The sequence below is a fragment of the Oncorhynchus mykiss genome, chromosome 27 (assembly GCF_057628025.1).
Source record: "Oncorhynchus mykiss isolate SJ-2025 chromosome 27, ASM5762802v1, whole genome shotgun sequence".
Lineage (NCBI taxonomy): Eukaryota > Metazoa > Chordata > Actinopteri > Salmoniformes > Salmonidae > Oncorhynchus > Oncorhynchus mykiss.
The window spans coordinates 34,123,574-34,140,707 of NC_143048.1; the positions used below are offsets into that span (position 1 = coordinate 34,123,574).

General features: G+C 43.5%; 1 protein-coding gene across 2 annotated transcripts; it reads left to right on the forward strand.

Annotated features, from left to right (window-relative positions):
• Positions 1–205: 205 nt before the first annotated feature.
• Positions 206–14,015, forward strand: vwa7 (von Willebrand factor A domain containing 7). 2 transcript variants are annotated; one of them, XM_090223881.1, is made up of 17 exons: positions 206–649; positions 3,105–3,350; positions 5,822–6,055; positions 6,241–6,337; positions 6,415–6,549; positions 6,779–6,974; positions 7,458–7,627; positions 9,564–9,676; positions 9,879–9,995; positions 10,082–10,288; positions 10,596–10,728; positions 10,834–10,986; positions 11,093–11,185; positions 11,319–11,599; positions 11,833–11,969; positions 12,204–12,363; positions 12,604–14,015. In XM_090223881.1, the coding sequence occupies exons 2-17, from the start codon at positions 3,111–3,113 to the stop codon at positions 13,222–13,224; spliced, it is 3,087 nt and encodes a 1,028-aa protein (XP_090080007.1). In that variant the 5' UTR covers positions 206–649; positions 3,105–3,110; the 3' UTR covers positions 13,225–14,015. The 2 variants fall into 2 exon arrangements, with proteins under 2 accessions (XP_090080007.1, XP_021444100.3); XM_021588425.3 differs by having other exon boundaries at positions 285–449.
• The last annotated feature ends 3,119 nt before the right edge of the window (positions 14,016–17,134 follow it).

The window sequence follows — 17,134 nt, forward strand, 5'->3', positions numbered from 1 at the left end:
ACAGGCCAACGAGCTGAAGTGCAATGCTGAGTCTCTCGTTGGTTAGCAACTGACCCACTTTCTTTATAAAGTCATAAGAAAGGCTCTACTAGGAGGGAGAGGGTGTGGAGAGGGTGTTTTTTATCATAGAGGCCGGCCCAATGCTTTTCTTCCTGGGAGAAAAGAGAGGGAGTTAGGGATTGAGAGAAGGGGGAGGGGGGCCTTCAGTTGAACACTATGGCTGGTAATATATGCAGCCTTATTGTGGAGAGTCAATGCACCGTGCATTAATGGGGGGGGGGGATACCTTCAGCCTTCCGTTTACCCCCTCAGAAAGACTCAGTGTCAACCAGAATCTCATGCAAGCTGCAACAGCGGCGCCCATCCTATTACTTATTTATGTATTTTCATACCAGAGACAACATCTTGAGACAAGGCCCAAGGACAACGGACTGGAAGACTCAATAACGGTGTGATATTCTAAATAACTTTTCTCTGGTTACAGACTGTGGTTGAAGGATCAGCAGAACTCACGTGGATTTCCTCTACAGACAGTTGACACAGCATGTCTGACACGTACGCCAATAGTGTCTGAACTCTGGAGATATATCAAACTCACTTATCAAGCAGGAAGTAGAAGGAACAGGATCAAGACAGGTCATGAATTAAGGTGAAAAAATGACTATGCGGCGTACATACGTACAGAAATACATTAGATTATCAAGTTGAAGATGAGGGATTTCCTCATCTGATACACACCAAGAAATTATAGTAACTAAAGTAATTATAAGTAACAACTGCTTATGAAATGCAATGCTATTCAATGGTATTTATTTAAATCATTTTAGGTTCATATTTCTATGGCTGAAATCCATAGTTACAAGTTAGCACATGGGACTAAAATGGTTTATCTAATACAATATTATATAATACATGTATGTACAACTTTGTTTACTTTATTACTATGGCAATGATCATACACATTATTAGTTAACTTTGGGTGCGTTTTGTAAATTCATTTTGGCTACTCCAGTTTCAGAGAACTCTCCTTTGAGTGTGCCAGAGCGCAGAATAACTGATGAATTTACTAACTTGTAACCCCCCATTGAATATGACAGGTGTCAGTAAAGGTAGGAAAAAAAACTGAATTAAATTGTTGCTAGCAGCACAGTTAGAGTCACTAATGCTCTAGATTGATGAAAACAAGGCTCGTGATAGGACAAGCAGTAAAAGTGGTTGAGGTTAGAGACATGAAACTGATAGTCACTGTGGTGAGTATGCACAACAGAGAATGTGCTAGAAGGCTTCAGAGATTCCAGAACACTGTTCAGTTGGAGGTTTGACATTTGGTGAGGGGTATTTAGGAGACTTCACTTATCAATGCCCCATAAACATGGTGGATAAATGCAAAACGGTTCATGGCCTATTTTGTTCTACTTGGAAAATCTCGGTCACCACAAACAATTGTTTATGTGGCCACAAGGTTCAAGACACACATCCTCCTCAAAAATAAAGGAGGACAAAGGCACTCTTCATATAATGAATTCAAATGCCTTAATTTGTATGGCATGTTCAATGGAAACAAAGTTTCAAAACTCAGACGCGTTTCGGCTGCATGGCCTTCGTCAGGGAGTACAAAGATATGATAATACAATGTCCTCTTTTGAACAGCTTTTTCCAATCAACCCTGATTTGAAGAGGGAGTGGTTACAGAATTCATTGGACAACACCTAGTAAGCAATACTATACACATAAAAAGTGAAATACTGTAGATCTGTTATCAAAAATGCTATAAAAAATGCACATCCTCCTGTTCTCACAACTAACACAACATGTTATTACTATGGCGATGATCATACATATTATTAGCTAACTTTGGGCGTGTTCGTAAATTCATTTTGGCTATGTATTCCGATTTCAGAGCACTCTCCTTTGAGTGTGCCAGAATGCAGAATAACTGATGAATTTACAAACACACAACACCCATTGAACATGACAGGTGTCAGTAAAGGTTGGCAAAAACATTAATTCAATTGTTGCTAGCAGCACAGTTACAGTCACTAATGCACTAGATAGCATGAAAACAGCCTAACTAGCTCTGCTATGGGGAGTAAAATGGTCAGAGTGAGGTGTTCTCTCATTTGCGTCTGGAAGTAGCTAGCAAGCTAGCCAACGTTAGCCAGTTAGCTTGGGAGCTTGACTGCCATTGTGAGGTCAGAACACTCTGATCAACCCTACTCCTCAGCCAGAGCGTCCAGTGTGCACTCTGAACACTCAGAGAGCGAAACACTCTGACAACGCTCTGAATTTACAAATGGCCCAGAGCGCACTCTGACTCACTGGAGGCAATTTAGAAACGCACCCTTTAATTAGGGTTCAACATCAGAATTGTCAAGAAAACATCACAGTGATGGGTACCACTCACAATCCAGTTAATCTAGTCATCAAGACATACTATGTCAGGTAAGCATCCTTATTTCAGTACAGTGTATTGTGACTCTCACCATGTCATTTCTGGTGAGCATGTACTTCAAAGTTAAATTAGGCTTCATTGTGCTAAATATTTTAACAATTTCCTACAGCAAGATAAGCAGAGAGACAGATAGAATAAAATATGTTTTTGGGTATTGATGAAAACAAGGCTCGTGATAAGACAAGTAGCAAAAGTGGTTGAGGTTAGAGACATGAAACTGATAGTCACTGTGGTGAGTATGCACAACAGAGAATGTGCTAGAAGGCTTCAGAGATTCCAGAACACTGTTCAGTTGGAGGTTTGACATTTGGTGAGGGGTATTTAGGAGACTTCACTTATCAATGCCCCATAAACATGGTGGATAAATTCAAAAGGGGTTCATGGCCTATTTTGTTCTATTTGGAAAATCTCTGTCACCACAAACAATTGTTTATGTGGCCACAAGGTTCAAGACACTCATCCTCCTGTTCTCACAACTAACACAACACACACGGGCACATAACACGCGTAACACACTGGTTTGCGTTTTGTGTAAAGATACAATTATCAAAAACCTTGCAAGTCTACCGGTACCAACATACCTAAGACCAAAGTCTAATGGAAATAATATGTTTCAGGTGTAATGTCTTCTTCTCCCCACCCTATTCCCCAGGAACTGATGATGTCACAGAGCAGGGGTCATGGTGGGTCAGGGGTTCAGATGAGGGAGCTGTATGTTCTGCTGTGTGTGGTACTGACTCTACCAGGCTGCAGAGGCTTCCTCCCCAACTTCTGGTCCCGTGTGGTAACCCTGTCCTTGGACTCCTACACACACCAATTCATCACTGAGCAGGGTGTCCTCAACGTCACTCTGGAGACACTGAGCATGGCCAACACACACCAGCACACACAGGAGCAGGTGAGGCTGTGGTGTGTCACATTGCAGTACTGTGTTCCATCTTAAGAGCGTTTAACCCAGCTCCAGGTAATGCATGGAAGGCTGTCTATAGACACAAACATGTCTATAGACACCATGATGATGATGATGACTGCTGCTGTCAGTTAACCCACTCTTTCTAGGCCATCATTGAAAATAAGAACTTGTTCTTTGACTTGCCTAGTTAAAGGTAATAAAATACAGAATCAATGAAATAGATTTCTCAAAACAGAATTAAAAATATACAGTAGCTGTGAGCAGCAATGAACAGGGTTCACAGGATGACAGAAAGGACACAGTTGGATAACAAAGCAAGTACTATCATATAATAACTATATTCCTTCATGTACAAAATCTGGAGAGAATCTGATGTATGGTTCATTAGGAATACATATGCAAAAATCAGTTGAAGAGTTTCATTCCAAAACCCTAAATATGTCAAGTCGTGTTGGTAGGTGGCGCAGTGTATGTAGGTGGCTGGGAAGTCAGGCGCAGTGTATGTAGGTGGCTGGGAAGTCAGGCGCAGTGTATGTAGGTGGCTGGGAAGTCAGGCGCAGTGTATGTAGGTGGCTGGGAAGTCAGGCGCAGTGTATGTAGGTGGCTGGGAAGTCAGGCGCAGTGTATGTAGGTGGCTGGGAAGTCAGGCGCAGTGTATGTAGGTGGCTGGGAAGTCAGGCGCAGTGTATGTAGGTGGCTGGGAAGTCAGGCGCAGTGTATGTAGGTGGCTGGGAAGTCAGGTGCAGTGTATGTAGGTGAATTCGGTACAAATGGGAGTATTTTAATAACTTAAAACACAAACTCCAAAACCAAAGTCCATAAAAAAATAAATGTGGGTACAAGAACCCCGTCGCACACCAATCCATAAACCATGAACATAACAATAAACAATCTCTGACAAGGACATGAGGGAAAACAGAGGGTTAAATACACAACACTTAATGAATGGGATTGGAACCAGGTGTGTAAAACAAGACAATACCAATGGAAAATGAAACATAGATCAATGATGGCTAGAAGACCGGTGACGTCGACCGCTGAGCACAAGCCCGAACAAGGAGAGGCATCCACTTCGGAAGAAGTCGTGACAATATATACATTTTCAGAAATGTTGGTAAATTAGCTTTTATTGTTTAAAGAAATTATGAAAGAGATTGGTGTGTTTTTCACTATCTAATCATGGCATGGGGTTGTTCAATAGTACCACATTATGAGTCATAATACCCATAAAACCTAGCATTCAAACAGGAAAATTATTCCAATCGTTTTTTCCCACAATTTTCCCCATAGCGGATTTTAGAAACACTTAAAACAAGGTCTGTGTTTTGTGTAGGCTTACCCTGGCGTGATGTTTTGTTAACCATGTAAATCTCTCTCAGACAACATGGCTTTTATCAATACTCAGATTCGAAAATACTAATTAGCATCAAAGTAGATATCATGGAAGACTACAAATCCTTGCAAGCTCCTTTACGCCATCTGGTTTCTTTTCAGAGAAACAAATAACAATGTTTTTTTTGTTTGCAAAATGCTATATATCCACCTCACTCTCAGAGAAATAAGTAGTCCTACTAGGTTTTACACAGTAAAATGTAACAAATAAACGTGCCTATTTTCCTCCAAAGTACTTAATGTCACGATTCCAAAACAATACAATATTACAGATAGCAAATTAATTATCTCACATCTCTGAAAAGATTTGCAATGTTGTGCTACTTGTTGATGAAAGTAATGCTAATGTTGGGTTTTTGAGCTCGTGCCCAATTGACTCCCATTCACTCCTTGAAGGAGAGCGCTCCTCGTCCCAGAATCGCCCAGATTGCACCGCGCGGCCCATTGATGTAGCATGGGCAGCGTACACAATGGCCGTTAATACAATTCAAAGGGAGTTTCCAATCTCCTTTAAAGTATCTCTGGCTCTGCTCAACTAATGAAGAGACATGAGAGAGCTGTTAGCTACTTTTGGTCACTCAAAACTCTGTCAAGGTACATAATAATGTTTTTGAAATAATCACTCCTATCTTAAATTTGACGAGGTGTAAGCACTTCTGACACCCTGTTATGATGACCTTATTCAAGACAACTGGGAATTCAGAAAAAAACGAGGTCATATCATGACGTCTGTGATTTTAAGTTCGGAAGGTCGGAGCTCTAGAAAGAGGCCCGACTTCTCCGACTTTGAATTCCGAGTTCAAAACTATTTTTCCCAGTCGGAGCTAGTTCCCAGTTTGAACACACTGAAGTCAGAAGTTGGAGATTTCCGAGTTCTGAGTTCATAGTTGTTTTGAACGCTGCATTAGTCAGATATCACAGGAGGTTGGAAGGCCTTGTGATAATGGCTGGAGTGGAATTAGTGGAATCCATAATGGCGCTGTGAATTCATAATGACGATGACAATGATGATGATGAATAAACTCAGTTGCTGGATGATGATGATGATGTTGACGGTCTCACAGGCAGGTCTGGGTCGGGGGTTCTGGCATGCAGTGAGGGAGGTGGTGCATTCCAATGCAGCCATGGACTTCCTGAGCTCCACACGGTCCGACCCAGTCTACCACTTTGACTCGGAGCGCGTGGAGGAATCTATGGTGATGCTACGGCAGTTCTGGGCCCAAACCCTGCTCTCTGCACGAGCCAAAGAGTACCAGGGGGCGAGACACAGTCTGGGACAGCTGCTACACTCATTGCAGGTACAATAGGCAAAACACACGATACTCTGTAAGATAGCACATCATGTCAAATGTATATATCACTCATCCAATAATAATTGGCGTTGTGGCAATTTGAATATGCAATTAGTCTTTTACATGAGAATGACAGGAGAGGTCCCCAGTGTCTGACCTGCAGGACGCTGACTGCCTGTCTTTGTGAACAGGATTTCTACAGCCATAGTAACTGGGTGGAGATGGGTCAGCACTCAATATACCTCCACCTGCTGCAGCCTGGGCAGCCAGCCTTCCCTGTAGCCACAGGTACAGTTAAAACACATTGTGGGTTAAATTAACGAGATCTGTGTTCATGGTTCTCTTTGTCTATCTGTCCTCCCCAGAGGACACTCCTACCTGTATGGAGTGTCACAGCGCTACCTGCAGAGATAACCTCCTGCCCAGACTGACCCAAAGTCAGCAGTACCCTCTACTGCTCACCACTGGGTACTTCAGCACCTACCCACCCAAACCACAAGGTACGGAGGCCTAGCTATTTTCATTGCTGTGTAGATTGAAGAACTAACATCTGAGCCAGATACAGTATATTGATTCAGTTATTTGTAATCTTTAAAAAAAAAACTTGAAATACTTCAAACGTCTGCAAGCTTCAACATGAGTGTGGTTTCCATTTGAACAAAATCTCTGTCACAATTTTTAATAACTTTATCTTTGATGAAGAATCATTATAAATACTGTGTTTTTCAGGGAAGTGTAGTCACGGGGGTGTACTGGACAGCAGTCGTCACCAGGGGGCCAAGGGGGGCATCAATAAGGACAGCACCTCCCCCCTCTTCTCCCCCCATCACTACCTCCATGTGGAGGCTGCCCGCCTCGCTACCACGGCAACCCTTACTGTGCTCAGAGACCTCCGAGACAGTGTGGGCAACATCAGCTTCCTCAGGTGGGGTCTATGTAGCCTTCATTATGATGTTAATTACATTCTAACTTGATCTATAGACAATCAATTTGTGCTGATATTCTAAACATGGTAAAAATGGTACACAGAACTTATCATATAATGTGTTGTAACTACTCGTGCTACTGTGTTTCCTGTTCTTGGCTGTACTATTCTGAGGGCAGACTGTTTCCTTCTGTTGGCTGTACTATTCTGAGGGCAGACTGTTTCCTTCTGTTGGCTGTACTATCCTGAGGGCAGACTGTTTCCTTCTGTTGGCTGTACTATTCTGAGGGCAGACTGTTTCCTTCTGTTGGCTGTACTATTCTGAGGGCAGACTGTTTCCTTCTGTTGGCTGTACTATTCTGAGGGCAGACTGTTTCCTTCTGTTGGCTGTACTATTCTGAGGGCAGACTGTTTCCTTCTGTTGGCTGTACTATTCTGAGGGCAGACTGTTTCCTTCTGTTGGCTGTACTATTCTGAGGGCAGACTCTTCAGTGTGAAGCAGCCACCAGCGCTGGTGTTTGTCATGGACACCACAGGCAGCATGTTTGAGGAGATCACCGCAGCCCGCCTCCGTGCCCACTCTATCATCCAGACCCGCGCCAACACTCCCGAACAGCCTGGCACCTTCCTGCTGGTGCCCTTCCACGACCCAGGTGAGGGAGAGGGCATGACCAGGCCAGGGTGTTAGTTGACAGGGTTAGGGTCAGGGCCAAACCATGGAACCCTAAATGTTACCTGTGCCAAAAGTGTGTTACAGGCTAAACTCCTTTCTTCAGTTTTGGGGCACCATTTTACGTGTAATTGTCTACAAGAATATCAAAGCTATGTGACAGGCATTATGTTAATGTTATAGCTGCAATATACAAGTTATTAGTTTAGTTTATTAAGTTCTTCATTAGCTACTGCACGTGGAGAAGCTCCTCTTCCTGGGGTCCACATAAAACTATATTAAATGAAAAAATATATATGTATACAGTGCATTCGGAAAGTATTCAGACCCCTTTACTTTTTCCTCATTGTTAGGTTACAGCCTTATTCTAAAATTGATTAAATCGTTCCCCCCCCCCCTCATCAATCTACACACAATACCCCATAATGACAAAGCAAAAACTGTTTTTTATACATTTTTGCAAATGTTTTAAAAATGTTCATAAGTATTAGGACCCTCAGTACCTTGTTGAAGCACCTTTGGCAGCGATTACAGCCTCAAGTCTTCTTGGGTATGACGCTACAAGCTTGGCACACCTGTATTTGAGGAGTTTCTTCCATTCTTCTCTGCAGATCCTCTCAAGCTCTGTCAGGTTGGATAGGGAGCTTTGCTGCACAGCTATTTTCAGGTCTCTCCAGAGATGTTTGATCGGGTTTAAATCTGGACTCTGGCTGGGCCACTCAAGGACATTTAGAGACTTGTCCCAAAGCCACTACTGCGTTATCTTGGCTGTGTGCTTAGGGTCGTTGTCTTGTTAGAAGGTGAACCTTTGCCCCAGTCTGAGATCCTGAGTGCTCTGGAGCAGGTTTTCATCAAGGATCTCTCTGTATTTTGCTCCGTTCATCTTTCCCTTGATCCTGACTAGTCTCCCAATCCCTGCCACTGAATACAGCATGATGCTGCCACCACCATGCTTCACCGTAGGGATGGTGCCAGGTTTCCTCCAGACGTGACACTTGGCATTCAGGCCAAAGAGTTCAATCTTGGTTTCATCAGATCAGAGAATCTTGTTTCTCATGGTCTGAGAGTCGTTCCAAGCGGGCTGTCATGTGCCTCTTAGGAGTGGCTTCTGTCTGGCCACTACCATAAAGGCCTGATCGGTGGAGTGCTGCAGAGATGGTTGTCCTTCTGGAAGGTTCACCCATCTCTAGAGAAAAACTCTAGAGTTCTGTCAGAATGACAACCGGGTTCTTGGTCACCTCCCTGACCAAGGCCCTTCTCCCCCGATTGCTCAGTTTGGCCAGGCGGCAAGCTCTAAATAGAGTCTTGGTGGTTCCAAACGTCTTCCATTTAAGAAAGGAGGTCACTGAGTTCTTGGGGACCTTCAATGCCCCAGATCTGTGCCTCAACACAATCCTGTCTCTGAGCTCTACGGAGAATTCCTTCGACCTCATGGCTTGGTTTTTGCTCTGACATGCACTGTCAACTGTGGGACCTTATATAGACAGGTGTGTGCCTTTCCAAATCATGTCCAATCAATTGAATTTACCACAGGTGGACTCCAATCAAGTTGTAGAAACATCTCAAGGATGATCAATGGAAACAGGATGTACGTGAGCTCAATTTCAAGTCTCATAGCAAAGGGTCTGAATACTTATGTAAATAAGGTATATCTGTTTTTTATTTTTTATAAATTTGCACAAAAAAACTAAAACCTGTGTTCGCTTTATCATTATGGGGTATTGTGTGTAGATTGATGAGGAAAAATAATTTAATCAATTTTAGAATAAAGCTGTATTTTTTTTCTTTTTAAAGTTAAGGGGTCTGAATACTTTCCAAATGCACTGTATATATAATTATATTGCGGTGCTTCCAGTGTAACTCACGCAGTGTGTACGGTGCTGAAGTGAATACATTTCCCTGTGTTCTCTGTGCTCCAGGGGTGGGGCCGGTGTATGAGACAGAGAAACCGGAGGAGTTCATGAGCTATATGGAGAACCTGATGGCTCTGGGTGGAGGAGATGAACCTGAGATGTGTCTTTCTGCCATACAGGTAACACAGAGAGTAGCTACAGCTGATTTGACATCAAATTATTATCTTTTAATAACAGCATAGGATAACATACAGTAAACAGAACATCAATTGTACATAGCAACAGCCAAATCATCATTTTCAGAGGATTTCATATTTTAGCAGTTTTTTACCCTCTCTTTGTTGATAGTTTTATGTACATTCATGTACCTGTGTGTTACAGCTGGCCCTCACTCATAGCCCACCCCTGTCAGAGATATTTGTATTCACTGATGCCTCCCCTAAAGATGCTCACCTGTACAATGCTGTGAGGGCTCTTATACTAGAGAAACAATGCAAGGTAACACTTTTTGTTTTTGTGATCAAAATGATAAATGATAACAAAGGATCCCAGATAAACAATCCAATCCCTTCTGGCTCCACCAGATGACCTTCCTCCTGACTGAAGACCCCAGTCACAAGATGAAGGGCAGCAGGAGGAAGAGGAGGAGGAGGAGGGAGACTCTGTCCCCTGACCGTTTCGCTCTCTACTCCTCCCTGTCCTCTGTTTCCGGGGGACTGACTGTCTTCACCACTAACTCAGACATCCACCGTGTCTCTGCCATAGTTGAGGACAACACAGCTGCAGATAAGGTACTGCAACAAGGCAAAATGCTCACTGTGGTAGAGTACAATCATTATCTACAGAGGTACACCTGCTCATACTGATCCCCTATTTGCCTGAAATTAAAAGGTGATATGATACAATGCTAAATAAAATAGTTTCTTAGAATGGTACTTCTCTGCTTATTCTTTTCAGGCAGGAGACGTGTCATTGGTATTATCCCTAGGCAGATGAGTTGCCTCCCACATGTTGCCCTAGGTCTGGGATTTGGTAGACTACAATACGTCATTTGGGAAACACTGCCCTCAGGCCAAAGCCTTCTGTCTCCCTCTGTAGGTGACTCTGCTACATGCAGAGAGTGATAGTGACTCCAACTTATCCCACTCCTTCAGTGTGGACAATTCAGTGAAGTGCGTGACCCTTCATCTCACTGGAGACCTCAGACAATGTGTCCTCAGCAGCCCAACTGGTACGACTACACATTTCACACACTGACATGTAGATACACACATGGACGACAGCCTTTTCTGTATGACATCTTCCTTCTCTCATTGTCTCCCTCCACCCCTCCCAGATCGTACTCAGTCTCTGTTGAATCAGCAGGGTCCCCTGGCAGAGTGTGAGCAGTTTCAGGGTCTGTACAGGATCAGCCTACTGTCCCCTATAGAGCCAGGCCAGTGGCACCTCAACACCATTGCTGATGGTCACGTCACCTTTAATGCCATAGGTACCCCGTCTATCACTATACTACACACAGTACCTGTTCCCACAGAGTAATCATGAGCAAAATTCGAGTAGGCCGACTGATAACAGAGTAATACCTGTCTCCAAAGCTGACAGCAACGTGGACTTCCTGTATTACTTTGCTGTGGAGGCCAATGGAACGCATCCAGGCCTGGCTAAAGTGGAGGGGAGTCCAATCGCAGGTGAGGGGGGTGTGGTCTTTGGCTAGAATACAGTATATATTTATTTATCCTTCATTTGTCTAGCCTATATGCTTCATGACTAAAAAATCATGATCACATCTATTCATCCATTTGCTGTTTCATGTCCGTTCAGGTGTCCCAACCTTTCTAGTGCTGGCTGTCACAGGTCTATCGCCCAATGAGAAGGCCTCTTTCAGTCACGTGACCCTGCTGGGAGCCAATGGGGAGAGCCTCCAGAAAGTGTGGCTAAACTCGTCCTCTTCATCTGCGTCCTCTGGAGAGGAGCTGGTTGGCTGGATGGCCTCTGTTCCCAGGGTGCCGTTCTGTGTCCGTCTATCCGGCAGAGACGGGGGAGGGAACCGCCTGGAACGCGTCTCCACGGAGATGATCCAGCACACACACATTAAGATACAGGTATAACAACAACAGCAACAAACAGCCAACTGATACTGTACAGCCCAACATCTGGACATCATGGACAATAAGGCCGAGCACAATGCTGCATTGTGCATAACAGAACACACCCCAAAAATCTGTTGTCAAGCAGAACATTACAAATAACAAGACAGTCTAGCACAACACTGCCATGAACACAATAGAAGAAAGAGTAAGACATTATGCACCTTCTCCCTCCCTCCCTCCCTCAGGTCCTGTCTATCCCACGTCTGGTTCCTGGCCACAGTACGACAGTATTTTTTGATGTTCAGAACCACGGCCCCGCCCGAAACCTCACCCTGACCGCTGACGATGACCGGGGATATCTCTCTCAGAGAGGACCACACAGGTAGACAGGGCAAAACGGACCAACAATGTCAAACTGTCACAAAATGGCAAATTATTATAATAATGAATCATTTATTACACTTTTATAGCACTTTGCATTACAGACAGAATCGCAAAGCTCTTGTTAAGCAAAAAAAAAAAAAACAATTCATTAAAAAAGATATACTGTATAGCAGATAGTAATCACTGCTCCCTACTCTATGTTATTTCTCATTCTAAAATGTTTTTCTCTCAGCCTCTCTGTGGGGGAGAGAGGGTCAGTGAGGGGGGAGGTGGAGCTCCAAACTCCTAAGGGGGCTGAGGCAGGAGGGGCTGTCACTATGACTCTGACAGTGCGAGTGCTGGACTCCCTGGACTCCAACTACGCAGTGTTGCACCTGACTGTGGTTCCTCCGGTGAGACCCATACACTGAGACAACCGAGCTTCTACTATGAGTACAATACATACATACTGTAGAAACAAGGCCTTTGAATCTCATCTTTGGAGATCAGAAGCTCACTGGAATCAAGCATTCAAAATACATAGGGAAATGTCTATTTAATATACACATACTAATCACCTTGCCCACCCCTCTTTATGTCATAATTTCCTGTGTAGTATCCCTGATATCACATCCTGTCCCCTTCTCCCCCAGGATCCTGACATGTCTCCCCCATCATGTTCCATCATGCGAGTAGAACACACCTGCCCAGGCCCGATTCAGTGCACAGGAGTCAGATGGACTGTCTCTCTGGCTGTGACAGACAGGGGGTGCTCTGGCCTGGCTTCCCTCCAGCTTTCCCAGGGTCAGGGCATTCTCACCCTGCTCCACAGCCCCACAGACCCCCTAGGGGACAGCCTGGAGGAGAACCAGCCCACCCCCAAGCACAAACCCCAGAACCAGAGAGACAGTGAGAGGACAAGCCCAGCACATGGGGAGAATGGCTATGCTGAACTGGATCCCAGGCTGGTACAAGGTAACCCTCCTCTGAACGTGGCCCAGTGGACAGGTGGATTGCCCAAGCCTCTGTGGGTGAGGTACACCTCCCCCTGCTGCTCCCCCCAGGCGGAGCTCCTGGTGTGGGACGTGGCCGGAAATATGAGGCGCTGCCATCTGACCGCCAGCCAGCAGAGGGGTATACGGGAGAGGAGTGGAGTGTCAGACAGTGCTGGAGAGATGCCGCTGCAAAGTTGCTTCCTGTTGTTTTCATTGTTGAGTTTGATTTGGACTGTTCCACTGTTGGTTGGTGTGGGATCATTTCTCTATGTCAAATAACCGTAAAGATGTTCTGTAACCAAAAGGCTTCTGTTTTTATGGGCCACTAGAAGCACACTTTAGACTTCAGTTCCTCACTTGAACCTTTCACTAGAAAGCAGACAATGATGAATTAAGTTGTTTTTTTAAATAGTACTTTATTGACATTGTGTCATACAAACCCTTATCCTTGTTGTCATTTGTTTTTGTTAATATATTTTTTTATTACCTCTTTTTCTTCCCAATTGGTAGTTACAGTCTTGTCCCATCGCTGACTCCCGAACAGACTGTTTACACCACTACAAGGTGTTAGAGACAAATAAATGCTGTGTCCTTTTTACCTTTTATTTAACAAGGCACGTCAGTTAAGAAAACATTCTTATTTACAATGACGGCCTACCCTGGCCAAACACTAACCCAGACGAAACTGGGCCAATTGTGCCCTGCCCTATGGTACTCCCAATCACGGCCGGTTGTGACACAGCCTGAAATCAAACCAGGGTCTGTAGTGACACATGTAACACTGAGATGCAGTGCCTTAGACCGCTGCACCAGACTTTAATTACCCGTGTATGTAGTTCACCCAGTCTGAACCATTCACGGTGGTGTTCAAATCAAATCACCTGTGTGCACCTACATTGTAAACTTTCATTCAAAGGCTAGGATGTAGCAACCTCATGATGGGTATAGGGAAACGTCTAGTATCATGTAGTAGTTTAAACCTATCCATGTTACATTGAACTGGGTGAATGGAATATGAATGACAGTCATCCAATATGCTGTAATAAAAATAAGGCCATGCTCATGAAAAAGAAGTCCACCCTCATCTTAAACGGCACCGACTGCCACTGGTCAACATGTTGTTGTTTTTTAACTTGCACTCACGCACACACGCATGGGCACACACCACACACCACACACCACACACATAAATCATTACCATGTATAGTCACGTCATATTTAGATTACATTGATTAGACTAAATAGTTTTTGGTACATTTTAGTTGTCACTGTATTCGACTAAGCATACTGTAGGTGATTGGATGATGTTGAAATGGTGCTGGAATAGTGGAGGCAGCGGCTGTTTTCTTTGCCACTTGCTGTAACAGGTTGTAAGTGATAGTTGTTTAGTAGTCCCAACATTTCGGAAACATGAACTTGCTTGACCATGTTGTTGGTCATGTGTTTGTTACATGCAATATGTTTTGTGGACTTCACTGGACAGATGTTGCTCTCCGGTTTTGTAATGAAAGAAATGTGTGGTTCAATTTATTCTGCCACTGTGTCTTCGTATTGTCTCGGCCTTAGGCCTATATATCACAGTGGCAAGGCATATCAAATCAAATCAAAATCAAATCAAATTTATTTATATAGCCCTTCGTACATCAGCTGATATCTCAAAGTGCTGTACAGAAACCCAGCCTAAAACCCCAAACAGCAAGCAATGCTGGTGTAGAAGCACGAACAGGTTATAGAGCAAACAATGCCATCATCACAACACATAGATTGTTCTGTGTCTTTTTTTCCTGGCTTGGCTTCCCTGGCGATTTTACCCAGGCACAGCTACTGTTTAACTGTCACACAAAACTTCTCCAGCCCTGGAACAGATCGATGAATCCTCCTCCATGGAGCTACTTCCTGATGCTAACCACTCCTTCAATCATATGCTGAAACGTTGATTTGTGGTTTTAAGTGTATCTTGCAGCTAATGTAACAGTCAAATAACAATTAACAGGATTTGTTTTTACAACATCAACCAAAGCAGAAAGTCTACCATTTGTAAATGACTAGGTTTTTATAGAGCACAAATTCATACAGATATTTCTTTGGTGTTCGGAAAGGGGCGGCAGGGTAGCCTAGTGGTTAGAGCGTTGGACTAGTAACCGAAAGGTTGCAAGTTCAAACCCCCGAGCTGACAAGGTACAAATCTGTCGTTCTGCCCCTGAACAGGCAGTTAACCCACTGTTCCTAGGCCGTCATTGAAAATAAGAATGTGTTCTTAACTGACTTGCCTAGTTAAATAAAGGTAAAATAAAAATAAAAAAAAATAAAAAAAAAATGTATACAGATCAACTACTTCGTTAACTGAAATACAGTGCCTTGCGATAGTATTCGGCCCCCTTGAACTTTGCGACCTTTTGCCTCATTTCAGGCTTCAAACATAAAGATATAAAACTGTATTTTTTTGTGAAGAATCAACAACAAGTGGGACACAATCATGAAGTGGAACGACATTTATTGGATATTTCAAACTTTTTTAACAAACCAAAAACTGAAAAATTGGGCGTGCAAAATTATTCAGCCCCTTTACTTTCAGTGCAGCAAACTCTCTCCAGAAGTTCAGTGAGGATCTCTGAATGATCCAATGTTGACCTAAATGACTAATGATGATAAATACAATCCACCTGTGTGTAATCAAGTCTCCGTATAAATGCACCTGCACTGTGATAGTCTCAGAGGTCTGTTAAAAGCGCAGAGAGCATCATGAAGAACAAGGAACACACCAGGCAGGTCCGAGATACTGTTGTGAAGAAGTTTAAAGCCGGATTTGGATACAAAAAGATTTCCCAAGCTTTAAACATCCCAAGGAGCACTGTGCAAGCGATAATATTGAAATGGAAGGAGTATCAGACCACTGCAAATCTACCAAGACCTGGCCGTCCCTCTAAACTTTCAGCTCATACAAGGAGAAGACTGATCAGAGATGCAGCCAAGAGGCCCATGATCACTCTGGATGAACTGCAGAGATCTACAGCTGAGGTGGGAGACTCTGTCCATAGGACAACAATCAGTCGTATATTGCACAAATCTGGCCTTTATGGAAGAGTGGCAAGAAGAAAGCCATTTCTTAAAGATATCCATAAAAAGTGTTGTTTAAAGTTTGCCACAAGCCACCTGGGAGACACACCAAACATGTGGAAGAAGGTGCTCTGGTCAGATGAAACCAAAATTGAACTTTTTGGCAACAATGCAAAACGTTATGTTTGGCGTAAAAGCAACACAGCTGAACACACCATCCCCACTGTCAAACATGGTGGTGGCAGCATCATGGTTTGGGCCTGCTTTTCTTCAGCAGGGACAGGGAAGATGGTTAAAATTGATGGGAAGATGGATGGAGCCAAATACAGGACCATTCTGGAAGAAAACCTGATGGAGTCTGCAAAAGACCTGAGACTGGGACGGAGATTTGTCTTCCAACAAGACAATGATCCAAAACATAAAGCAAAATCTACAATGGAATGGTTCAAAAATAAACATATCCAGGTGTTAGAATGGCCAAGTCAAAGTCCAGACCTGGATCCAATAGAGAATCTGTGGAAAGAACTGAAAACTGCTGTTCACAAATGCTCTCCATCCAACCTCACTGAGCTCGAGCTGTTTTGCAAGGAGGAATGGGAAAAAATGTCAGTCTCTCGATGTGCAAAACTGATAGAGACATACCCCAAGCGACTTACAGCTGTAATCGCAGCAAAAGGTGGCGCTACAAAGTATTAACTTAAGGGGGCTGAATAATTTTGCACGCCCAATTTTTCAGTTTTTGATTTGTTAAAAAAGTTTGAAATATCCAATAAATGTCGTTCCACTTCATGATTTTGTCCCACTTGTTGTTTATTCTTCACAAAAAAATACAGTTTTATATCTTTATGTTTGAAGCCTGAAATGTGGCAAAAGGTCGCAAAGTTCAAGGGGGCCGAATACTTTCGCAAGGCACTGTACAAAGCCCTTATCGCTCAGAATATGAGCTAGCACTTGGAAGACCAGAAATCAACACTGTTAGATAATACTTGGCAAGTGCAGTATAAAACGGTAAATGATATGCACCTCATCTCTCTCCACTTCTGAAAATGACTTTTTAAGTAATCATTGGTCACCCTCTTCCTCTTGATTTTGAGCTGAAATAACATGTGGCTTGTTTACTTTACTCTGACCA